Source organism: Haliotis asinina, unplaced genomic scaffold, assembly GCF_037392515.1.
Source record: "Haliotis asinina isolate JCU_RB_2024 unplaced genomic scaffold, JCU_Hal_asi_v2 scaffold_47, whole genome shotgun sequence".
Lineage (NCBI taxonomy): Eukaryota > Metazoa > Mollusca > Gastropoda > Lepetellida > Haliotidae > Haliotis > Haliotis asinina.
The window spans coordinates 85,977-113,425 of record NW_027133918.1 but is presented as its reverse complement, the minus strand read 5'-3'; the positions used below and the strand labels follow the sequence as shown (position 1 = coordinate 113,425).

The 27,449-nt window shown below is 39.3% G+C and overlaps 1 protein-coding gene across 1 annotated transcript; it reads right to left on the bottom strand.

The window, feature by feature from the left end:
* Positions 1-4,746: 4,746 nt before the first annotated feature.
* On the bottom strand, positions 4,747-16,822 carry LOC137270136 (uncharacterized). Its single transcript, XM_067803928.1, has 9 exons — positions 16,741-16,822; positions 13,963-14,030; positions 13,201-13,284; positions 11,342-11,407; positions 10,998-11,075; positions 9,493-9,561; positions 8,179-8,483; positions 7,092-7,196; positions 4,747-6,793 (listed from the first exon to the last, which is right to left on the bottom strand). Exons 2-9 carry the CDS (start codon positions 13,982-13,984, stop codon positions 6,263-6,265), a joined length of 1,260 nt encoding a protein of 419 aa, XP_067660029.1. The 5' UTR covers positions 13,985-14,030; positions 16,741-16,822; the 3' UTR covers positions 4,747-6,262.
* Positions 16,823-27,449: the final 10,627 nt, after the last annotated feature.

The following is a 27,449-nucleotide window of genomic DNA, read 5'->3' as shown; positions in this document are numbered from 1 at the left end:
ATTTTGCTGACATGTTGCCAGAAGTGGCATAAAAATAAACTCAATCTCTCTGAGAATTCTTGATTTCAAATTTACTTGGATTTCATGTAGAATATGCTTTTGTGAAGAAATTTTATTCATATGTGACTGAAAACTTAATTATTGAAAATAATTATTGCTTCATATTGTCATGACCACATTTATCAAGTGTATAACCAGAAATATATATGTTTCATCTCACCTGGATATTTGATGTTTTTTAACAAGGGGATATCAGAGTTTCGGTTATGCAAATTCCATGAGGAAGTTTTGTTTTTAAGCAAGATGCTTCTTGTCACAAAACGCTAATGTTTGTCCTCCTATTTTAATGCAAGGGTCAGCAAGTGTGACACAGAGTTGTAGTTCTTGGGCATGTGTAATCTTTCTGTGATTTGCTCAAAGACTTTCAATCATGGTCATGAGGAAATGTACCTTGGCTGCAATGCTGAAACTACAGTTATCTCTGTGTATGAGACTGTGTGACGCTCATGGTTTATAATTAAAAACTGATCCTTCTTCTTGGTATTTTATTTCTTATATGATATATGCTACTCAACAAAGTTACTGAACATAACTGTATCTAAAGGCATAATGTCACACATTTTGGTAAATATCTTGGCCTGTATTATATATTGGGGTATATGCACTCACTTCAGTTCCTTGTTGATGCAGTGCAAGACTTATTATTCCTTATGTTTTGTCTGAAATTGATAATTTAAACTTTAAAGCAAACAGGTTTCAAACAGATAACTCTTGCCTTAAATGGAATGGAAACTGTTGCTCTGTACATAGAAAACTGACGTTTTTTGCCAAACTGGCCTCAATCACAAGTTGTCCATAGGATATTCATGAAGAGTGTTCCAAGGGACATAACTCTGATGTTCATTTGAAACAGTGTTCGGTCAGTAGAGGTTGCAAGAGTCAATTTAATGCAATGTTGTCGGGGATTAGGGAATAAATTCCCCCGGGGCTGAAAGTGTTATTGAGAGAGATGCATTATCTACTTTACTGTTGCAGTTAATCTTTGGGGTATTCATTGGAGTGGAACACGTATATGCTTCACAGTCTTTCTTTTTGTCTTCTGATTAAATATTTACATTTTCAAAAATTTGAAATTGAAGTTGAAGTCGGCTCAATGCTGTTTATCATATTCTTTCCGTCAACCAGAGCTGGTGTTGTGTTGTCATTCTAGATATACATTGTATTACCTCTTTACATCAAGAACAATGCTCTTACCATCTCTCCCAAAAATTATATACTGGGCTAAATATGTTAGGGGTATTTGTAAATTTTGAAATTATGAATAATGATGTATTTATTCATGGACACACTGATAAGATATCAGTCATAAAAATGCCAACATCCCTAACATATTTTGTCCAGTATATATTTGTGACCCAGTTTTCAAAGGTGCTTCAACTTGCTGTGCAGAGTTCTCTCTCTTTGCCACACCAGGATGACCTAATGTGGGCTTGAATCCTAGGTGTGGTTTTCACGGTGTATCTGTACCGTTTATGTAATCATGGTTTTCCCAAGAACCATAAAGGTCTGTGACTTGTTTCTCTTGTAGCATCTTCGTATAAGTTGTTTCATGAGCTGTGGGGTAGCTTAGTGATTAAAGCATTCACCAAAGGAGCCGAGTTTGATTACCCACATCCCATGCCTAATACCGAGGCGGATGCAGTTTTTTTAGAAGGTTGGGGTGCACACTTCAATTTCAGTTTCAATGGTCATTTAATAAACTTTCCTAAGAAGGAAGGGAGAGGAGAGGAGAGCAATCCGATATTGCGGGAATATTGCTAAAGGTGGCCTAAAACTAAATTCACTCCCTCACAGGAGTTGTATGTTGTTGTATCCAGACGTGTGTATACTTGTTTAAAGCCCTAGATGGAGAGTTGGGTTCATGTTCTTTTCAAGCCAAACTCTGTGCAATTTAGTATGAATGCCAGTGTCTGTCTGTTGATCTGTTCATGTGTATATATCTGTATACATGTAGAAATGTATATCATGTCAAAGGAATGTGTGATGCTTGTACCATATGTATGGTACTCTGAATACTGAGGAATAAATCTGTCCTTATATCTGCCTTCTCGTGTTACTTCCCTAAATATCCAGGGTAGATTTGGCCTTCAGTAATCATGCTTGCCCGAAAAGGTGACTAACGGGATCGTGTTGTCAGACTCGCTGACTTGGTTGACATGTAGTCAGTTCCCAATTGCACAGATCGATGCTCATGCTGTTGATCACTGGATTGTCTGGTCCAGACTCCATTACTTAAAGACCACCGCCATATAGATGGAATATTGCCGAGTGCGGCGTAAAACTAAACTCACTCACTATTCTCCACATGGGTACAACGTGTGAGGTCCATCTCTGATTACTTGCCACAGTAGACTAACATTTAGTCTCTGAACTTATTTCATGGGAAAAAAAACAACATAAAAATTAATCATGAAATATAATAGAAAGGAGCCAAGAACCCGTATTCATTTTCAGGGGAATGGTTGTGTAGCCTAGTGTTTAAAACATCCCCTCATCATCCCAAAGGTGATTGCCCACATGGGTGCAATTTGTGAAACCCATTCCTGGTGTCCCCTACTCTCATATTGCCTGAATGGTGGTAAAAGTGGTGTAAAACTCTGCTGAATTATTCGTCAGTTTCATGAACTGGAAATCTACACTTGCTACTGTAAGCAGGCATAATCTACAACAGGGATTTACTAGGGAGCCTATATAGAGATTATTATAGTATTGTAGATTATCCCTGTTTGTACTAATTAACGTGTGCCTCGTCATGCTCCAACGCACACGGTGACTTGGAACTTCAGCTGTGTTAACAGAACTTCAGCCAGTTTATTCTATCAGTCAGAATTTTACAATGAATGAAAGAATTATAGTTTAGAATTAAGAGCAAGAATTATATGTGAATGAATTAATGAAAAAATGAAGAAAGAAAGTACTTATGTGAATGAATGAAAGAAGAAGTGTGATATGTTACATTTTTCAAACACCTCAAATACACACTAACATGTTTTTTTTCAGATGGTGAAACTATCACTATTACTTGCAAACACATTTCACCTGATAGTATATTCCTCTCATAAGAATTAAAATTGTATGTGGAAGATGTGAAACAATGCCTTGTAGTATTTCAATGGCGGATCAGAACACACCGGCGATATGTCATATTTTTCTCACACCTCAAATACATCCTACGTTTTCTTAAGTAATAAAACTGTCACTATTACTTACAAATACCTTTCAACTAAAGGTATGCTTCCCTTCTAAAAATTAAACGAATGTGTGAAAGAAGTTTTTATCGACACAATGTAGTCTGTCTTCACACTGAATCGAGAATGGAAGCCAGTGAGCTATAATATACCGACTTGAAACTTTACTACAAATCTACTGTACTGATACTAACACTAATACCAATTATTTGACTTAAATTGAAGTGACAAAATTGTAAACTTATCTTCTGCATGTAGGATTTCAGTTGTCACAACACTCAGCGAACTTAATCAGCTGTTGTAAATAAACCAGGCTCAGTCTTAAAGGTCTCATATACTCTAATAGGGTACAAACGAAAAATCACTTGCTGACATCGTTATAAATGAAACCCCGTCATTAAAATGCCCATTTCGATCTTTAATTACCTTAAATCGACCTTTTTGTCAACAGTGCACAATTCTCAGTCGCAAACGAAATTTCAACCAATCAGAGCGGCGCGTCTCCGTGACGTAATAGTGGGTATAGAATTGAGGGTCTGTGCAGTATTCATCTACATTTCAGGGGTTAAACTATTTCGTTTACAGGTTTGTACAAACCTGAAATCGCGAAAGCTGTTGAGAAAAATGAAAGCTATATGTTCTCACAATCTACTATCATTTAGTTTTGTCTCCTGCTTTGCCTAGTTTTCGAGTTACAAAAGTTGTTTTCATAGACGATTCTGGGAACGAGAGGATCTCTTACTATTAGCTGATATCGCGATTCCTGAGCCCGTCATCAACTATCGTCTGCTACACCCATTCTGGTTTTGATTTTGAGACGACCCCTCCTACTGGTTTCTTTTCTATAGTGATAGTGAGACTCCATGGCAGCTACATCCTTAATAGCTATTAAGTTTTGCGTTAGCTATCTTTTATAATTAAACGAAGTCTAATTTCAAAATGGGCATTCAAAAAGTTCTGTTGTAATACAATATCACAACGGACTTATTCGCATGAAGCCATGATCTGTTCAAAATAAGTTGCATTGGAGAAAAATCTGCATGGCTTATTTCTTCACTAATATCTCCTCAGTAAAATCCTTTAATCAAGTTTCCTATCTCCCCACCACTGGAACTATATACAGGCCGAACTTAGTTTTACACATATTTCATACTTTCACATTTCACTCATATGAAATGTAGAGAAAACTGTGAAAAATCCAGCTTTTTCCTGTTTCCGACAGTACTTTAATATCGTTATTGATACAGTTTTCAACTGTATTGAGAGATCCTGTGCACATGGGCTATGTTTTGTTTTCAGTTCTAAATTGTAAGCACGTGCTTTCTGTGATACTATATAGCTACGGCACTGGTATGTTGTACTATGTTGTATATTTTCAGTTCGTTTGAGCGAAGCGAGGTGAACATAAACATACATGCACACTTCAGAGTCAATAGAAAGTATACAGGATGTACTCAACAAAGCACAGAACGAGTACACATTCACCTGTGCAGCATTTTGTATTACACAGTCAGTTGAGATTAATATTGTACATGCGCCAGGTATAAACATATAAAGCCTAGAGAAAGAGATATTAAACATCATTGTATGCTATGTATGTAATCGGTTGAACATGAGATTCATACATCACAGACGATCAGTACTACACACGGGATCTCATACTACTCCTCTAGCCACTTATACACAAGTCAGATAACATGACAGACAGTCAGCATCACACACAACACCTACAGCCAGGTATACGCCACAAAGACAACATCATAGACAGTAAATATTATACACAGCATCACACACAACACCCACAGACAGTTATATACAACACAGACAACACCACGTACAGTCACTATTATACACAGGATCTCATACTGCACCTACAGCCAGTTATACACAACACAGACTACATCACAGGCAGTCAGTATTACTCACATGATTTCATACTGTTCATCTAGCCACTTCTAAACAACACATACAGCATCACAGACAGTCCAAATTATTAACAGGATTATACACAACACTTACAGCCAATTACAGACTCGATTATTTACAGACCGCCGCCACATAGCTGGAATATTGCTGAGTGCGGCGTAAAACTAAACTCACTCACTCACTCACTCTAACAAAACCGTATGGGAGGTCGGGTCAGGTAACCTTTGAGATTAATCAATCAGAACACAGCTTACCAAATCGCAAAAGTGGACATTCGCACATACCTTTTGAACTTTTTATCTCGAAAAGGTTCGTACCCGAACAATTCCGAATGCTATTTAGCGTGCGCTCGATTCCGGGTGATGCACACGGCGTACGTACAACCATGACAACGGTGAGTAAACAGTCGCTGAAAATGGCGTTTTTGGTAATATTCTAGGATGGCATGTTGCGGAAATATTAGCTAATGGTAACCATATCAACAGACACCCAAAAGCGTATATACAACAGGTCAAATAATTGTGTTATATGCGGATTTTGTTTGTGGAGAGATCTGTGTCAGTCCCTCCGATCCCTAAATAGTAGCCGTTGTCTGATTGGTTATATCTATTTAACCGTCTCTCGTTGGACTGGACGGTCATTGGTCGCTCAGAGGTTACCTGGCGCGACCTTCAACTAGGTTTTGTTAGACTCGGTGGTGGAGTGTAACGAAATACACTGAGATTAAGTTTACTTAGACTGAACTGGCTATAGGTTTTGTCTGTGATGCTGTGTCGAATGCAGACCATCTGTGATGTTGTCTGTGGTGGCCAGAGGAGCAGTACGAGATCCTTGTGTAATACTGACAGTATGTGTTGTAGTTTGTGTTTACGCGTGGTGATAACATGAAATGATGCTGCATACACAAGATGAATGTCCATCATGTAACGTTCCTCAATGGGTTTCTTTCTACCAGACTTTTTGGCTACTTTTTTGAAGATTATACACAGGATCTCATACTGCCCCTACAACCAGTTATACACAAACTACCAGCATATTTCATAATCTAATTGCTCCAGCGAAATGCCCTGTAAACATTATGTGCTCATCTATAAGTGGTTCCTTGTTTTGTTGTACAGCTCTTCAAGGTATCGATGCCCACTTTCCTTTGATCTTGATATGCGTGCGTATTTACCTTTTGGGACGAGAACTGTCGCTATGTTCCTTCTGAATAATTTCAAAAGAATCAGACCAATAGTTGATTGGTCATAACGATGACATTTCCCATACTTCCGCGTGTTGGTGGGGCACCGGAAGAGTTTTGGGGATCCGTAGTGACACATACAATTCGGATCCACCGCACATGCTACCCAAGGATCCATGATGAGTCTTCGCACAAATGGTTGATTATGAAGAAGTATGAAGTTTGCCTCATTTTCCCGGTACATGGAGTAGTGACATGGATCACTGTTGAAGTAGGAAAACAATTGCATCGAGGTGTGCTGAGCAAATGGAAATTTTTCGGTGGACATTATAACGCCTGTCATTTTGAGTCTCTGGAACATTTCTTGTGTGTTATTTGTCGTGAACAGAACGGACGAGTCCATCCAAATGATATGTTCTGCTGAGTCAAAATGAGCCTATGAAAGACAAGGAATCTGATTAAGTTCATAATTCAAGGAACCGTTCATAATTTATGGTAGGGGTGGGGCGGGAATGATGATTTTTTTATGATGTAGCATATACAATGTGAATGAAGCTCTTAGGGATATACTTGTTTCGGGGACTGCATAGTAGACTGTTGAAACATTCCAGGATCTGTGAAAATGTGGTTCTCATTTCAGTCAAATCCGATCTTGGTCTTCCGATTGACTGATAAATAAACGCAACAACACAGAGTGAGAATATGACAGCGGATGGGTGGGTATAGATACATACTTGGACTATCAAAGGCTTCCACGTATAACACCGAAGGTAGGCGAACCGGTGGGGCAGACGATGAAAAGGGAATTTTTTCACCACAGCCTTGCTGAAGTTTCGCAGCTACAAGACAATGTACATTGGTAATTCTCTCATGACTTCAGTAAATACTGGATTGTGATCTGTTAATTAACTCATTCAGAGTATATAATCACGTCATATACCTCTGATTTTCCAACACAGTTTGTTTGTTTCCTAATTACACATATAAATCGGCGTGTATGATGTAGGGCAGTGCAAAAGGCCCTACATGCAAATGATCCTAACTTAGGAGCTGTCGAAAGTGAGTAAAGTGAGTGAAAATAGTCTTTTTGTCAATATTCAAGGATGTCAGCATGCGAAAATACTAGCTGATAATAACCACCTCATCAGAAAGCCCTTAGCGTATATACTGCACATCAAATAACTGTATTTTACGCGAATTTTCATTTGTTGGGGGGTCAGTGTCAGTGTCTAGGGAATTTTGTAAGTCCTGACAAACCCTAAACAGTAGCCGTTGTCTGATTGGTTAAATCCGTTCGGACGTCTTGTCTTTGATTGGACGGTCATAGGTCGCTCAATTGCTACCTGACGCGACCTTGTACTAAGCAGTATGAATAATAATACTGAGACTAAGTTTACTTACACTACCCTGGTCTAAAGACGACCGACATGCAGCTGGAATATTGCTGAGTACAGCCTCAAGCAACCCTCTCGCGAAAACCTATTCAAAATGGTCTACATCTGGACGCCGCTCTCGATTACCCTCCTCTAAAACAGAACTTCACAGTCCCTCATACCATCCAGTATTCGTGTAAATAATGCAACAAATGTTTTTGAATAGTCATCATGCATGCGATAAGTCCTAACTCAACCACTTTACCTGTTATTTATTGTGTGGAGTCATCAGCAATCATGCTGTGCATGTTTTTATTGTTTATATTTTTGTGATTTTTTATGTATTCATTTTGAGGCCTTTTTATGCAAAAAGAATTTCCTCCGGTCTAATAAAGTTATGTCATATCTTATGTATTATCTTGTCTTACATGAATTACTGTCAACTCACAAGTTCAACTTGACTCTTCTTTAACCCCATGTCGTAATAATAGAATGCGTAGTTCTTCAAACTGGGCAGAATGGTTTTGCTCAGTGTTTCTATCATGGCTTGAGACTCAGTGAAGTGATTTTCTGAAGCCGCTGTCAGGAACACATACTTCACTTTAACAAAAGGAGCTCCAAACAAGTCCTTCAACATCTCCAGGGCACCATCCTTTATTTTCGTCAATGGCGTAAGGATGCTCTTAATGTTATCGATGCTGTCAGCAGCCGGAAGTGGTGTAGAACAGTTCTGCATGTCGTCACATATCTGTGCTGCAAAGTAGAACATTGATTCGCTGAGTTAGGGAATCAAAATGTATATACTGGCATCAGAATCATTCCAGCGATAATGTTGCTAAAACTTTTTCCATTTATAATCTTAATGTTTAAAACCTGTAGTATCCACTGTGTGTACACAACGCCACACAGTATACAGGCGACTGATGTATTTACAACATTACCGGTGAAGGAGTTGGTGAGTGAGTTTAGTTTTACGCCACATTCAGCAATATTCCAGCTATTTGGCGGCTTTCTGTCAGTAATCCAGTCTGGACCAAACAATCCAGTGATAAACACCATGACCATCGATCTACGCAATCGGGAACCGATGACTTGTGTCAACCTGGTCAGTCAGTCTAACCACCCGATCTCGTTCGGCGTCAGGAGGAGTCGCCTTTTGTAGCAAGCATGGATTGCTGAAGACCTATTCTACCCCTGATCTTCAGGGGTCTATTCACAATGTAAGGACTAAAGTGCCTACAGTATAATGCGGTACATCTTCAAGGCATAAGAGAGTTGTTAGGATAGTGGACATTGTTTCATCGTTGTTCCTGTTGTACACATATCAGGATGAGTAAACGAGTATGGTTTTACACAGATTTTCGCATTGTCCCAGCGATATCACAACAGGGGAACACAGGAAATGGGCTGCACACATTCTACCAGCATAGAAAACCAAACCCGGGCCTTCGGCGTGACGAGCATTAGCTTTTACCACTAGGCTAACCCGCCACCCCCACATCCAAACGAAGTCAATATTACGGATGGGAGAGACAAGAAATGGGCTTCACACATAGTACCAATATGGAAAATTCAACCCCGGGCCCTTGGCAAACGCTAACATGCCGCCCCCATATTCAGATGAAATTTGTCTATTCGCATATACCGACGCCATGTGGCTTACGACAGCGGATATGTTTCAGTTTTTAATTTTAAATCCTATTATGTACTCTTGTGGACACAGTGCGTACACACATCTATTACAGAAAGCTCTGTGACTTACGTCCTCTTTCACGTCCCGTACAGTTGGAAATAGGGTCCAGTTGAGCCCACAGCTTGTGTTTTTTCAAGGCTGCAAATGACAATTACTACACTAATTCCTGCCTGACAGTGTGGTGTCATTAAAGGTACTCTTAAAGGACTGGATGTGACACGTTGAGCACAGGCCCTCGTGGCATTGCGAGGATTAAAGATTTTTTAAATATAAAAAAATTGAGATGAGATACTACATTCTACTGTGAAGCGTTTCAAGTCAGGGGTCATCTCAGTACTAAATTGTACAGTGAAGCGTTTCAGGTCAGGGGTCACCTCGGTACTCTATTGTACTGTGAAGCGTTTCAGGTCAGGGGTCGTCTCAAAATTTGCTATACTTAAATAAAATCTTTAATCCTCGCAGTGACACGAGTGCCTGTGACTTTGAACTGTTATATGGGTATTTATATAGCGCTCTAGTCAATCACGTATACATGCTCAAAGTGCTTCTTTGTTTTTCCCTCGATCATTGAATGTCAATCTAACACGTTATTATTCTCACGTCCCTGGGAAATATCCAGCTCTTGTAACCACTAGGCGCAACGAGTTAATGTGGATTTCTCATCTTGACGAGGTACCCATTCACAGACGGGTGGTTTGGGACACATAGTCACAGCACAGCAGCAGTGTTTCACTGCTGCACCCGCAACTAGGTGTTTGCACGTATTCATGTGGCTACCATCTAGCCATTTACCTACGGATCCGTAGGTTCTTGTAAGTGCACAGGGTTGTGTACTGTACACTACTCGTTCAATTAAGAAACTAAGCACAACAAAAGCTTTGTGCATGTTGATTGGTTCTGGCTTTCGACAAAGCAATACGACTGCCGTTTGCAATATTGAGCCGCCATTGCCTGTGCATTCACACACAGACAGAAAGTGTTGTAATTTCATAATATCACCAAATATATGTTACAAACTGTGGAAACATATTGATTTTTTAAGATTGAAAAAAGCTAACAAAAACACTGTCGGACATTTTGGTGAGGTATTTTTCAACTCTGACAAAATATCCCAAACACATGGAGGAATGATGTAAATCCAGCTATAACGGTCCTGTAAACTAGCACACGGTTGCAGTTCATTGAGAAGAAAATTTTATGATTCTATTTATACTGCCAAAGTTACCAATCTTTTACGGAAGCCTGGTCTCACTTTCTGATCACTGACATGGCCCCTGGTGCTCACCAAGTTAAGACTGAGTTAGTGTAGTTTGACCTCGAGCTCAGGAATATTTCAGCTATATGGCGACGATCTGTAAATAATGGAGGCTGAACCACACAATCCAGTGACTATCAGAATTAGCATCAATTTTTTGGGATATCTCATTTGGGATACGACAACATGTGTCAACAATGTCAGCAAGCCGATCCCATTAGTCGCCTCTTTCCGGTCTTTTGTGATGCTGAAGGCCAATTATCCTCACGATTACTGCACTCGCAGTATATCCCCATGTTGAAGCATGGGATGCACATACCAGCTATCTTTTGTTGAAATATAGTCATCGACTTCTTCAGATTGTCTGCGAAGAAAGTGGCAGACACCAGATGCTTTTCTGAAATAAGGTGTCAATATGTTATTTTATTTCATATTTATATTTTTGACATTAAATAGAATACATGATATTTTCTCTGTTACTTTATTTTTTTGACACGTTACAAGTTCCGTTTGTGCTTATATGAGAATATGAAATTTATTTAAAAGGAAACTATACTAAATACTGCCCTCAAAAGTGTGTTTATTATGTAAATGCACGATTCATACAAATCAAACTAATCGTTTGTACAAACTCCACATGTTCTTGTGAGCAATAATATTCACCTTGCAGGGACAGCAAACGCGATTCTTCCTTCACGGAGTCACGGGGACTTGTCTTTTCAGATACCCCTAGCAATAATACAACAGCTTGTTACATTCAGTACAGTTTAGGTTAAATGGCCCATCAATTTGACAGTCGAGAGGACGGATTCATGGAAAAGAATATTTTTTAACTGAAATTGAAATATTAAGTTTGAAATGCAAGTACGTGGACATTGCTCTGACCGAAAATTGAATGTTTGTATAATTTGCAACACTCAAAATACAACACAGTGCCTCATAACGACCCATGAAGGTCCGGGGTAAAATAGATCTTCTGCAACCCATGCTTGCCACAAATGGAGACTATGCTTGTCGTAAGTGATGACTAACGAGATCGGGTGGTCAAGCCGCTGCCATGTTGCTGCACGTTCGGCGTTAAACTATACTCACTCAGTCATTAGACCTAAGATTGGAGAAAGTTGACCACAAACCTCTGTATAACAACCCAAACATTCCCATTCATCAAACAAGTCACAAATACCAACATACCCCAAAGCGTCAAGCGCATGCATGCATGCATGCACGAAAACAACTTCAACGACAATATCACAGCGCGTAGTAAACTTCATGACTAAAATCATCTAAAGCAAAACACCAACCCATCCACCATATTCACACCTATGCTAAGACTCCCTAGTACAAATGAAAACCTTTATACATTACAAACAAACCAAACCACAATACTTGCTCAAATACGGGAACATTGCCCCCCAGCCAATACCCAGGCAATATTCAGTCTGAGTACGTGCAACAAACGGGCGACGTTGCAGAATGCCAAAGGTCTGAGGTGCCGCCATGATGCCACAAGACGTACAAACCAGAGCATAGATTTTGGAAGCTCTCTTAAAGCTAAGATGGCCTAAAGTACCGTTCATTAACATTAACTTACGACTATCTTGGCGCTAACAGAGCTTCGAAAATCTAGGCCCTGGTTGGCCATTACTGCGACAGATGTGTGACCTCCACCAGCAGACTCGGGGGAACACAAGGAATCGACTGCAGGCCGAGACGACAATGCATAGGATCCGATTCGATCGTGCTCAGCATTAACGATAGGTCAGTAAACATGCCATATTCAAACAGAAGAAGTGGAACGAAGTTCTCCTAGCGCTAAGATAGTCGTAAGTTAATGTTAATGAATGGCACCTACGACTAAGAGCTCAAAGAGAGCTTCGAAAATCTATGCCCCGAAGTATAATGGTTTGTGCAACATTTCGTGCCAGTGGTCAGTGTCAAATGGTTCTTGTTGAGGGATGCCTTGCTTAAATACAGCAAGCATAGTCGTTTTTCCTGGCAAGCATGCGTTGCTGAAGGCGTATACTACCCCTGACCTTCACGGGTCGGTCCTTCTGTCATCCTTTTGTCACATAGTCATGAACTGGCATTTCAACACAACGCTATGCCCCTCTACATTTGTGACGTCATCTTTCTCAGCTTCCTACGTAACACCGGTGTTGATGTCATGGACTGGCATTTCAACATAACGCTATGCTCCTCTATATTTCTGATGTGCAACTTCCCGCGTAACGCCGGTGTTGATGTCATGGACCGGCCTTCCTCCCAAGATTTGAACCCGATCGAACACATTTGGGATGAGCCGAATAGACGGGCACTACCGGATCAGAATCAGCCCTAGGTATTGCACTAATTGGGACAAGAACACTTTTCCGCATTGCATTGTCTGTGTTTTTTAATCGAAGATGTGTGGAACAATAATCTACTTCATTGCAGGATTCAGGTTGGCAAGTAGCAAATTTTCACTTTGGTCGAATGTACATGTACATGAACTAATTCATGTCAGTACAAGAAGGAACGCTTACCGTGAATTATGTTTCCCCGTGAGGTCGTGAAAACATAAATGTACTGGTACAAGACAACTCCGCAGAACATGACGAGAAAGAACACTGAAATTAGCATACAGATATGGATAGTTAAACATCCCTTCTCCTAATTTCGTTTTTAATTTGAGAGTGTATGTAATAGTCATTCTTTTCAAACTTGCAATTACATTCTTTCGTGCCATTTTTTCGCCGCTTTCTATACAAACATCCAGTATTTCTAACACACCTGAAACCGTGGAGATCTTTTGGAAACAAACCAAAACACGCTGTCCATCTAATGGCGATCCTTGAGCCTGTTACGAGACTTGCACAACCCATATGGATCGTTAGGTTCACTTTGCCTGATTATTGTTTGATTGTGAGAGGCGTTTAAACTGATACCCAGTCAAGTACCACTGCAGCTGTGCAACACTAGAGAGTAAATGCGGTTATTTAGGGATCGCCTGTATTTCTGGTCCAATCCTCCCACACTAGTATGCAAGCACAGTTCCAGTTGCATAACTCGGGTCACTTTTCGGGAAGAGTTTTGTCACTTAGTGCGAGGAATATAGAGTAGAGACTATAAAAACAACTATTAAGCTGGGCAATTACGTTCTTTAAGTCGCATTATAGGTGGTGTGTGTAAGATGAACGCTTTCATGGATCAAGTTTTGTATTTTCTGCCCATAACCATTCCTCTCAAAGCTGGAGATGGGTTAATATAGCTCACTCATGGCACACAATGATTTCCTGGACACTTACACAACAGGCGGTATTTCGCCATGCTTGACTAACCATCCAGAAGCAGGGTTGTTTATCTTATTTTCTTTCTGAAACAGGAACAGAAATACATGTATGTTTAAATATGACTGACCTTGTGCTGTATTTGTTTTAATATGCCAGTCAGGTCCAGGTTCGGGCATTTTCTAATATTCATGAAACGTTTGTTCGCAATGTTACCTGCCTTTATGTGGAATAACATTCTTCAAAATGGAATGAAGAATTCCGCAAGGCTATGATCAGTTAAGGTGATGTTTCATTACTCCTGGAGAGTTTAAGTTTATATTTTTGCTTTCAACCCAACACAAAATAATCATTCGGGAATCATTCAAGCAAATCATATTGAGGACGTGCTGTCTCGTGGTAATTTTGCCATGAGATAAAATACATGTAGATGAATTCAGGATAATCATGACATCACAGATTTATAGCTTTAGTCAGATGCAAAGTGTTCATCAGTATTCAATAAATATTTCAATTTTAATTAAATCTGAGATATCATAACATACATCATTTCAAATGGTTGGCATGATATTAATCATATATTTATAACTATTAAGCTTAGCAAAACATCAACAGATATTGAACATAATATTTCGCCCCAGGTCCATCTGCAATTGATCAGTGTTCAGCGACAGCGAGAACATGCAGAGATGAAGACACGGTGTCGTACCGGGATAGCTAAAATTTATTTTTCAGTTGTCCCGGGAAGGCTAAAATATATAGTTCGGATTTCCCGGGAGCTAATTATTGAAGTATCGCCAAAGCTAAAGATAGGGTGCCGGAAAGCATAATCCATGTCGGGAGTACAGAGAATTATTTTCAAACCATAGTTATAATCTTCGCTTCTTTAAAACTTTATACTTCAAAATATAAACATTCGCCATGATGATGGGTTATTGACGTAACAAGTGAGACATAAATAGCGATAAACATTTTCTAAGCTTAAAATTGACAGGCGACATGATCATGTTAGGTGTTGATAAACTGACCCAATTGTGATATTTTCAGGGGGTGATTGATTTTCTGTAGGAATTAAGTGATACACATTTACAAAGATAATTGAATTCGTCACCGACTTTGCAGAATATGCCGAGGGATTTACATAATTTCAGATAAATCAATTCTGCCAAATAATTGTTTTATGGATTGTAACCAATGGTATGATGTTGTTCCGTAGGATGTTGTTAATAAACAGGACTAATGTATTGGTGTAATACATGAGATAATTTGATTGTCTCCGTAGATGCGAGTTTATGCCAAAATGACATGTTAACATGGATTCTTATATTTAATGGGGCTCTACCACATTCGCTATAAAACATAAAGTTTGGGATGGATGTTCTGAGACCACCTCAAGATCATCAAGGTGGCACTGAAGAAATGATCTTGGAAACAAGATCATCGGGGACATCGCCTACACAGACCATGTGTCTGAACTCAAATTGTCTTAAACTCGAAAACAGACTGACAGAAATGTGATTTACCATGGATGATGACAATTTAATGTCCAATTCAATAAATGTAAAATGAAGAATAGGCGTGAAAATGTATAAATAACGTTATTGGTATTGTTATATGTGCTAAAATCAAAAAGCGTCCATGTTTATCATGTTTTCTTTGTAATTTGTCAGAGCGCCGCGTTCCATTCAGCCATAACAGACTACGCTCACTGAACAGAGAATCGTCAAGATTTTAGCCTTCCTGGCTATGACCCGATGAGACAGGGTTTAAAAGTAGGACACCAGTTCAAAACTAGTCAACCACGAACGCGCCAAGCCTTGTAATATGATGAGCATCATTGTATTATGTATGTGTAGTAACTAAGGATATAAAATTATACATTGATGGCTAGTTGTAAATATGCAAGTAAATAACTTTGATGGAGTTGTTTATAGTGAGTAAGTTAAGATTATCGTCACAGCGGCCATTTTGCAGCCATATCGTGACGAAAACAATTACATTATTACATTATATTATACACATTACACACCTACAGTATAAGTGTCTACCTACAGCTCGAGGTGGAAGGTATTTGGTAGTTGTATGCAGAGAATCAGTAAGAGGAAAGCAAATGAGGCAGATTCTTGGAGACCTACAACGAAAGACTGCAGTGCCTCATTGACAACCACGAATTACATTCCACTGAGAGGCAAAGCAACTCACATCTTTGCACATGATTAAGAAGGATAGTGGCAATGAAATGTTTCATAGACAAATGTATGAAGGGACATGAACGTCTAGGGTGCAACAAGACCATGTAATCCAGCCTTGTTGGTTACTGAGTAAGTGAGTCAGTGAGTCAGTCAGCCAGAAACAAACACGCATGTGTCACGTGAATGTACATGTCATAAAATGACAGTGGTAAAACAACATAAATTAATACAAACACCGGGTCAGATGGCCAAGTAGTCACACTAGTAGTCACAATATACACATAAAATGTATAAAATATAACATTAAAACAGAGTATCAAGAATTATGAAACGGGATGTAGATTGTTGCATTTTAGTACGAGACAGCTGGCAATGAAACATTTTTTAGAGACATGTATCAATAAAATGAATATGAACGTCTTGTGGTTGACGCCTTCCTCTGAGATTAGGGTTCTTGTATAACACCTGAACCCATTGTTGCAAATGTCCAACCTTATCGGACGAAGGCAAACACGAAAAACGGTCCATGTCTACATACGACCAGAATTCGGCCGCGTTCCTGCGAGGACACCAAAAGGATACATGTGTGTAAACGAGTACTTACTTATTATCTTTAGAATTCAATCTGACGAACATTCAAACACGCAAGGTGCAATACGTTCCTGTAAGCCAGTCTTGTTGTTCACTGGGCCAGTGAGCCAGCCAGCCAGCCAGCCAGCCACAAAATTGCGTCAACTGAATGTACATCAGTGCATGAAAAAAACGCCGCTGATTGCTAGCGGGCTTACAACGCTATCTTGAAGCCGGCCCTGTGCGCCAATTCAATTTCCAAGGGTATATATTCATGCCCCCCTAAGTAATTGAAGGAATTACAGCAAATGTGAAGGAATTGCACCTCTCCTAAAAACATAAGCTATTGCCCTGACAACAGGGGAATAGTAAGTGAGGGGATAGGAAGAACAAGTTGAGACTGTTACAGTCCTTATGAGCTGAGCGGTATTCTACACAGTAACCTACCCTGGTCGTACCGCCGAGCGCATGCCATGTTCCACTCTGGCGTCGCGTCTACTTGTTGTGCCCAATGTACGCTTTATTTTGAGGTTACACCAGATACAAACAGTCTTTCAGTCAAATGTGAAGAAATATGTTATGATTTAACAGTCTTTCAGTCAAATGTGAAGAAATATGTTATGATTTTAAAAGATTGAGTGATATTGACAAGTTTTGTAGAGTATCCCTGGTTTTATCATGTCCAAGGTCGAGATGTTCTTTCTAGCAGCCAAAACCTGCAAATTTTGCTTGGAAAAACGGCACAGTATTTTACATCATGATAGGTATTCTCTATTTAAAGTGTATACTGTACATTTAATCAGTATTGCTTTTTAGTACCATGTATTTATTCAAACTGTATTTTACTTTGTACATATAGTCTCTCATAACCATCAACGGGTGGCTGGTGATAGTCTATATTTAATGACCTGTCTATTGTGTTACATTATAAACACGAGGTGAGACTTTATCTGTCCGTCTGTAATACGCGCACGTTTCCTGCGTAGGCTGATGAGGCGGTTGTCTCGGTGCACAGACAGTTCGGAGAGCGTCAACGTCGGACTATGCGTGTTTCTAGTCATATTTGGTCGCATGGATACAAGCACATTTATGCATTATCATTAGAGTTCTTGATTGCTGTTAGGTCCTATATTTGTGGAACATTTCATGGTCACTTGGGCGTAATATGGAGGTGGAAGAATATTGTTTATGATCTCTGTTATTTGGTTGTCACTGTTTTACGTGTACGACTTTGTGAAACATTTTTCTGTGAATGTGAGTATTCATGGAAATTGTATGGTTTGCGTGGAAGTGTGAATTTGATAACAGCGTTATACTACAATTCCTATAATAGTTATTTATCGTCAATTTTAAGGATTGTTTGCAATAGTCAAATAGGTTAACAAAGAAATGTTGAAGGCATACATGTATTGCTATAGTTTCCGAGTGTAAGCACCATATACTGGTAATATTGTTTAGTGACATCTGTATGTGTGACATACATTCGGAGTATATTTAAAATATCCACCTTTTTAATTGTAAAATATGTGTGTTAAGGGCTATTTTTGTCTTCTATCACAATGGCTGAAGGGATGGTGTAAATCCAGCTTGGGTCCATGCAGGTAGCAAAGGTACTTTAAGTCCCCATGGCCCCTAATATGGGGATCTACCTTCTGCTGTTGGTGATCAATAGCCCATTTCTACATTGCATAGTCTAAAATTTTCTGTTCTTCAAAATACATGCTAGCTAGTACAGATCATCTTTCTATACACACAATGAGCCCTCAGCAAATGAACCAGCCAATCGGAAGCCGTCGTTACAATATAACATCCCTATTAATAATGTGCGGCACGAAAGTAGTATTTATATATACTGAACATCATTGAAAACGCACCACCCCTAAAATTGTGGATTTCTAAGAGCAGAAGTGAGCAATCTATGTAAATTTTACATATTTGTGTAGACCAATGTTTGATAAAGAAAAGAAGCAAAAAACAATCAAGCAAAACAGTGAAGATTTAATGCAGCTGACAATGAAATAAAGATGGGGTCAAAATGGAAAGTCAGTAGCGTGTATGACCCCCGTTAGCAGCAACACAAGCTGTGCAACGTCTCCTCATTGAACGGATAAGTCTCTGAATAAAGTCCTGAGGCACTGCATTCCACTCTTGCTGCAAGGCATTGTCGAGTTCCCCAAGGTTGTTGATCTGCGGACGACGTGCGAGGCGTTGGCCGATGTAATCCCACAAGTGTTCGATGGGTGACAAATCTGGTGACAATGCAGGCCAATGAAGTAGAGGAATGTTGTTGTTAGCCAGATACTGTATCGAAACACGTGCAGTGTGGGCTCGTGCATTGTCATGTTGAAATGTGTGCAGATCTTGATGCTGGTGAAAGAAGGGAACGACGTTGTTCTGAAGAATGTTGTCACGGTAGTAAACGGCATTCACTCTGCCACGACAAACAATCAGAGCGGTTCTGTGGTGATAACTTATCCTTCCCCACACCATAATGCTGCCTCCACCCCACCGATCGGTTTGCACAACACAATCCTGATGATAACGTTCACCCCGTCGACGCCATACCCGTAGACGCCCGTCAGCATTTCGCAAGTGAAAACGCGACTCGTCGGAGAACACCACACCATGCCAACGTCGTAACAACCACACACGATGCTGTTGAGCCCATTGTCGGCGTTCACGGCGATGCCTGTCAGTCAGGATGGGTCCAACGTAAGGGCGTCGACAACGTAACCCTGCCGCACGGAGACGGCGTCGGACGGTGGAAGCGCTGATCAAACCACGTCGACCCTGGACAGCGTTGGCGGTTCTGGCAGCGGGCAAGGTTCGATCCCGAATATGGCGCCGTACAATGTCTCGATCTTGACGAGGGGTGGTAACACGTGCCTGACCTGGGCGTTGCCGGTCCCTGCTGGTTCCTGTTTGTTGGTATCTGTTAGCAAGCCTCAGAATGGTCGAATGATGACACCCAAATCGTCGTGCAATGTTTCTGCTTGAAGCGCCGACCTGCAACATACCCAAGGCCTGTTCTCGTTCCTCTGGTGACAATCTTGGCATGGCGAAAAAACTTTACTTACAAAAGTACTGCGAAAATGAGAACGGTTTTGTGCCGAAGGTCATTTATACCCCTGAACAGCATGCTTTCTGCATGGAATTTGTGCCCTTCGTGTGTGATGTGCATGAATTTTGTTGTTTTCATGTGATGTGTTCGATGATGTGTTCGAACGATCCGTTTTTTACTGTAGAGCGTTATTTACGATCTAGTGTGTTATTATCAAAATTCCCACCATTAATTTTCCATTTCCAAAAGATTCTATTGCCTTATTTCAAAATTTACAGGTGGTGCGTTTTCAATGATGTTCAGTAGGCTAACCACAAAGTATGTATTCCTTGGATGAAAGTTCCAGCATTTTTGAACCAATATGACTTGCTGTACAATCTTTTTATGTATGATAGTATTTGTGATAATATAGTTAATCTAACGTCAGGTACTTTAATTTCTCCATATTTAGGTGGTTGCATCATAACACTTCTTTTCACTCGATCTATCTTACCCTGCCATATGAAATGAAAGCATTTCTTCTGAAGAATATTTAGCTGTTCATCTGAAGGGTTAGGTAGAGAAACAAACAAATGGTTCATCTTAGGTAATAATAAAGATTTCAGAACAGTATTTCTACCCATAGGTGTTAAATGTCTAGTTGACCTTTGTTTCTTTTCCTTTTTAATACTATTAAATTTCTCTTCATAGTTTAAGTTTACCATTTCTTCTAAATCTATACTGAAATGTAGTTTAAAATGTGTCTGACTCCAATCCAAATTTCACTCTTTACATAGCTTGTACTTAGATCTCTTTTTTGACCCAATCCAAATTAATTTAGTCTTCTCTACATTTACTCTAAATCCAGAAAATCCTTCAAAAAAGTATAGAGTATTCATAACACCATATAGGCGTTTCTCCGACCCATCCAAAGATATAGTATTATCATCTGCAAATTGTTCTAGAATATGTTCCACGTTGCCAATTCTAATACCTTTAATGGTTTCTTTTCACTTCTTATCAATATAGCCAATATTTCAACGCACAAAATGAAGATATATGGTGATATCGGATCTCCCTGGCGACAGCCTCTTGTAACAGGGAAAAATGTGTTTGCAAAACCATTAACTAACACGCTTGATTCAATATCTGTTGAAAAACGTAGCATACTCTTTTGAATACTCTCTCCAAAGTTGAAACATCTTAAGTGCGTTTATCTTAAATCTCCTGTCTACCGAATCAAATGCATTTTCAAACTCTATAAGCAATAGTAATCCTGGAATCTGAAGTGTATCACTGTCGTCCATTAAGTCGTATAGACAAGATAATTGTGTTTTAGTTATGTTTCATTTTCTCGTTGCATGTGACCTTTAATTACTTATATATATTGTGTATCTACAACATTTCTCGTCACTATATGACTGCAATATTGCCGATGTGACGATAAATTTTAACTCACTCACTCACTGTGTGTGTGACATGAACGGTCAGTTATATGTGCCATCCTGTCACTGAACATTTTAATCAGTTTGATGTTCATGTGCTGACACAGATAGATATTGTGTATATGCTAGCATGAATCACATAATTCAAGTATGATCTGTTGTCACAGAAATGAATAATAATGCATGTAATAAACATGTAGACATTTTTGTTTAGTCCTTTATATAAAGTAACGTGCAGTTGTGTTTGTGTACACATAAAGTGAGGGTATGCAACGTAGAACTTTGGTAGTACGTGGGAGATGAAGTGTTATGAAATGAGCGTTTGGAAGGTGCGATTGAAAGTCAAATGAAACTTAGACTGTAGTTTGAGTGGGTCAATAAGGTTTACTTGTAGGGGTTATGCAAGGTGTGTAAGTGTGTGTGTGTTGTGATACTATTTTAATAAACTTATGTTGTTAATCTTCACACCGTGTTGGCTTGTGATGTTGATTTGACACTCTACGGTTATTCCGTGAGAATGTCATTCTTAGATGCTTGACTTGCATTCTAGAAGATTTTTCTGAGTTACATCTTCTTTTTCACTCTGCAGTACAACGTTTAAGGGCTTGCCATGGCCCCCATCATCAGGTAGAACTGAACAGTAACTGTTAACTCTGCCCTGTACTCAGCAAAATTGAAAAAAAAACAACAACAAAAAAACAAAACAAAAACAAAACAATGCTCCTTGACTATCGTCGTAGGACAGACTCTGAATACAAGGACCATTGAACAGCGGCGGTTATTGTTGGTCAAGTTACAAACGAATCCACCTTGCCACAGGGAAACGCACGCAGGTGTAATCATATGCTCTCTTGTCAAACGAAGGGCGACAATTAATTTTTTGTCATATTTCGTTGTTTGGTTAAGTCTTAAACACATTTATTTGTGCAGTCGCCATACCCAGAGTCACACACACTACTTTAGGCATAACGTTTCTATTTTCCGTCACTTGTCCTGTGTAGAATATGGTTTAAGATTACCACACAAATCAATACCCTGGGCATTGTACCCGTAGCAGTACTATAGTAATGTGGTCAAATATCGCTGTGTCCTTACAACAGAGATTGAACTCTACCTCTGACCCAGTGAGATTAACCGCGGATTAGGGTTTCGTGCTTCTGCAAGTTGTTTCGGTGTTATACAAGACAGAGCCAAACAAACTTACACTTCAGGGATTCTATTTAAAATACTGAAGGCATACTCATTCTTTAAAGAGGTAAGCAAGTTTTCAATAATTGAAGACAAATACATTTTTGTATGTGTACCTGTCCAGGGGAACCAACCCGAGTGTCATCACATGGGGATATAATACTGGCTGTGGTAGTGACACAAGCAGCGACATTGATACAAAAAGAAAAAAAAGATCTGATCACTGACATGTTCTAGGGGTGGCGAGGTCTGCAGAATCACAATGAAAGCCTTACCGATGATGCTGTGGAAGTAAATCCAGACACCGGGATTGGCGAATCACCGGGATTGTCCACCAGTTGTGTAATGTTCTGCATCTAAATTGATTCAACCCATAACGTCGCCGACATGTCAGTTCCTCAGCTTAGTATCGATACCTAGATGCATCAACCGAATATGGACGTCATGACGATATACATGGACGAACTGTTCACAGCACTGTGTGATTCTCTTCTGAGTTACCAAGAGTAGAGAAAAGAGTAGGAGTTAGTGACAACAATAGCAGCCCAACTATTCCGGGGTTTTCAAATGCGAGTTGCGGAAATCTTGACGTTGGTAGGGTACAAAATATAAGGAATCATTCAGTGACGAGTAATTGGGTACAATATTCATCCGTCTATCTAACGCACACATAATTATTATTCATAACTAGTCCAAAGTATTTGTCCACTTGTTCCTCTTCTGACAAGCGACATGTATGGGTTTGTTCACTATCTGCTTCAAGCATACAACCCTTTAAAGTTGACGAATCAGTTTAGTAACTTCCTAACAGTAACAGATCGACAAGAGTTCCTCTGCATGGTTACGTCTGTGGTCTGCATCTAGTTCGCTAACACAAATGCAAATGTTCTTCTTGATGATTATTCTCCAAGCTGTCTCGTTATTTTCAGATTGATACATGACCACGGGATCTTTTACACACTCTTTCCAATTTTGAAACCAGTTTAAATGATGTGTCGTCCTGTAGGTGGTCGGGTTCACGGTGTACTTCCATGAAGCCATTCTTTCACTCGCCATTTTGCAATGTTGCCTACTTCCTTATGCAATGCATGGATGCGACGTTGAAGGGAGTCAGCGTTATGTGGACTACCTCTATTGATATGTACTGAACAAAATAAGTTAGGGATATTGGTATTTTTATGATTCATGTTTTACCAGTGTGACAATTAATAAATAGATGATTATTCAAAATTTCAAAATTTGCATTTATCGCTAACTATTTTTGTCTAGTATACGTATCTTCTTTATCTAAATAAATATCAACATGACGTGAACTTTCATCAACTTCCCTTAGGTATGTACACCAGAAGCGCTTCGCTAACAGACCACATAACTGTAACAGCGAACGTTTTCGTATCCAACCCATAGCAGACGATCAATTTACACCGCTCAAATCTCCACCTTGGTTTGTCTCCATTGGCACTACATCTTTAGGGAGTTTTCCTCAGTCTACCCCACAAGTACATCCATGGAACACTCGCTCAGGTTTCATCGCTTTCCACCGAAATTGGGAGGTAATTGCTGTTGTTTTCACCAACTACGTTTTCCTCCATTATCAAGCATCTCAGTTATCTCAGAAGGCTGTGTGATAACGGTGGCAGCTGGCATTCCCGTTAGAAGAGGACAGTCGAGTAGCCAAGGAGGTAATGCGTTCGCTCGTCTCGCCGTAGGTTCGAGTTCGACTCACCACATTGCTGGGATATTGCTACGCGGGGTATGGCAATAACGTGCACATACGCTCACTCACGGGTTGACATTCCGTAACATTCTCGTGTAATTATGGAATTAACTTGAGTACATTCCCTTCAAATTTGCGGTTGCATTTTCGTTAAATCGATCGCCATAATCGCCGAACGATCAGTGAGAGCACAATCGAAATACTGTTGATCGTGTCACAGTGCAAAAACATTTGTAAGAGTCTCTGTACGGGGATTGTCAATGCTGGTAGTGAGTGGGAGTAGTTTTATATCGCTTTTAGCCATATTCCAGCAATATCATGGCAGGGGACACTGGAAAATGGCCTCACACATTGTACCCATACGCCGCAACGAACCCAGGTCTCAGGCGTGACGAGCGAACGCTTTAACCACTAGGCTATCCTACCGCCCCGTCAAGATAACCTTGAGAAAACATTTTCAACAACACATTCATCTTACAGTCTTTTACCAAAGATTCGTGTGTCGTGTGGCAGCTAACAAATAGAGATAGGCTTATCAGCATGTTTCTATGTACATGTGCTCGGTATTCCTGTGGATTGAGTTTTATATTGCCATGAATCAAATTAGTCAAAATGACCGCCAACTCATTAAAGTGAGCCATTGTTCGATACTCCAGTGCACCATTTCAAACATTTATACCTCATATCTATTGATTTGTTTGCAAGAATATTTGTGAACTAAATAATACCTTTATAAGGGCTGCTCCTTCAGTATCACACTTTAATTATCTCAACAGAGCTTTAATCCTACTGTTGAACCCACAATGACATCCCCTGTAGCCGTAGCCGTAGGGCGTTGCCAAACTCGAGTTTCTTTTAGGTGACAAGACACAAAGTATGTTTGAAAGTACGCGTTCATAAATAGAATCTGAACTTTTATATATCGTCATTAAAAAGTTACGCCCCGCGCAGTATATTTTTCAAAAATATAAGTTGGTATATAGGAAATCTTTAAGTAAAAACGAGCTATCATAATTTGGTTTAGTACTTTTAGTTCAAAGACAAAACCATGATGGAAATTATCTTTCACTTTCAAAAGGATCATCCGCTTTTGGAACACATGCATTTCGTTTTCCTCAAAAAGGTCACTTTCTTTGGAAAGTGAAAATCAGAGGTGACTGTTATTATGGTCACACGATTGTCACTTTTAACAAGTGAAACCTAAATTTAATAGTTTTGTATAAACACAGCAGGAATAGATATTTTGATTTAAAAAGCAGTGTCATCATATCTGTAATAATATTTCCTTTAATTGTAAATGCAAATGATTCTGACATCCCTAACACAGTTACCAGATGAACCTTCTCTAAATATGGATTGGTCTTCCCAATTAGCTCAGCCTAACATTTACACAGCTTCATATCTTAGTTTTGAAATAAGCTGGTGCTTATCTTTTTATTTTCGGTATACATTCAACGAAAACTATGCAATACCTAAATGATGCAGATCAAGAAACTTATTACTTGTAATTGTATCCACCCTTGATGACATCTGAAGCACATACGGCTTAGCACACATAGAGGTAAAATATGCAGGAGTTTGAAAAGGCAATAAAAGGGAATATTTCCTAAATTGGTTCAAAATCCCCTAAAATCCAAACTATATAGCAGAATTAACATTTTAATCACCTTCAGTTGATTACTGTTAGATGTTTCAACAGCTGTTGTCAGTTCGTGTTTATGTTGTATATGTTTACCCCTCAGTGTAGCAGCCCGTGCGTAGATCTTTATTTTCACAAATCTTAAGTCGATGGTTTTCGCGGTTGATGATTTTCAAAGAATGTTCTCACAAGTGTAGATATTTTGAAATGTCAGTATGTCATAACAATAACATAAAATTGTTCTGTGTCACAAGAAGGGTAATTCTGATGCTTGATGATGTCATGAATGAAATCTTTACTCTTTCACCCAAACGGATGAAACCAGAAACCAGGGCATGTCTCCCTCATAGGCGGATGCAGAACACACTCATAAGAAAAAGAAGCCCCCACCCACAACCCCCATTTTTCTGCCATGTATATGTTGCAATTACTTATCAAATACTTACAGACCCTAAACGAAAGAGTAATTGAAGTATTTTCAGGAAAATGGACATTATTTATGTTTGACCGTGATTAATCTCGGGTTTTTATAAATAATAATAATACTGTTCATTTTATCTATCTGGTATTAATGTGCCTAGTATCATGTTTTCAGTTGTCCCTTATTTAATGAAACACTCACTGTTTGAAATTTTTTCACCCTTTTAAAAACGCGTTATGCTGAATTCAGCAGGCTACACAGATTAAGAGACTAGCAGTGTTACAGTGTCAGTAAGCATATGTGCATGTAATGCACGTTACCATTCAAGTTAAATCACGCGTACACTAGATCTAACTTCTAAACGCTGTTACCACGTGACTCACTGCTCTAGACAGTGTAAACACGTTTAAACGATACGTGGTCTCCACGCAACATACCAGTGAACAATCGCATGCACTTTTTAAGAGGTTGAATACAGTGGTGTGTGTGCACAGCGTATGTGACAGTAGAATTTGTGTATTAAACGTTAAGCAGTTATTTCACTTAATCTTGCTTCTAGTCCTATTACACGATGTCTTGGCCACACAAGCACTTATCCAGAAGTAAACATTAGAAGAGTTATCTCCCTTATCAAATTTAATTTAGATATGCCATATAAATTGGAGATAAGTTGGATACTGTTTGGTGACATACCTTTAAAAGTTAATCAAGAGTGGCGTTACTGTATACTGTTATTGCATGACAAACATCTTGTTATTTTTTCAATGATGCATCAAAGTGTTTTTGTGAAACAAGTGCCGAGATTACTTGATTTTATACTTGAGCCCCTTTTTGTCTACAAAATGATACCAGATTTTTTATCAATTTCTTGACATTTTGATATTTTGTATATAACCTCATTTAGATCCAATTGTTCAAGCTCTATTTATCAAGATGATTTCTTTTCAAGACTTATGTCATAAGATGTTATTTCCTCTTTCTATCTACAGTGAGATAACACTGTATGTCGTTCATGTGTTCACTTGTTAGCTGATGAACGACGTATTTGTCACTTAAACCGACAAACAATCCCGTATATCAACCCTCATTCTGAAGTAGCCAAGTTTCGAGTTAAAACACAGCAAGACGGCTTATACCTTGGAATCAGTTTATAAGGACAAAATGAGCCGTACATGTGCTTTTACTTTTCAGAAAGTATTTTACGAATGACCTCTTTGTGTTTTGTACGCCGTGAAAACTAAAGGTTGTTTTATATACACACGCAGGTTTCAGCATCCGAAACGAACCGTCTAG

Excerpts from the sequence above, each read along its gene's own strand:
- LOC137270136 (XM_067803928.1), bottom strand. The coding sequence starts at position 13,984 with ATGGCGAAATACCGCCTGTTGT. Across the intron at positions 9,562-10,997 it reads ATTTCAACAAAAGATAGCTG|CCTTGAAAAAACACAAGCTG; the intron begins GTATGTGCATCC and ends TGTCATTTGCAG. Across the intron at positions 6,794-7,091 it reads GGAAGCCTTTGATAGTCCAA|GCTCATTTTGACTCAGCAGA; the intron begins GTATGTATCTAT and ends TGTCTTTCATAG.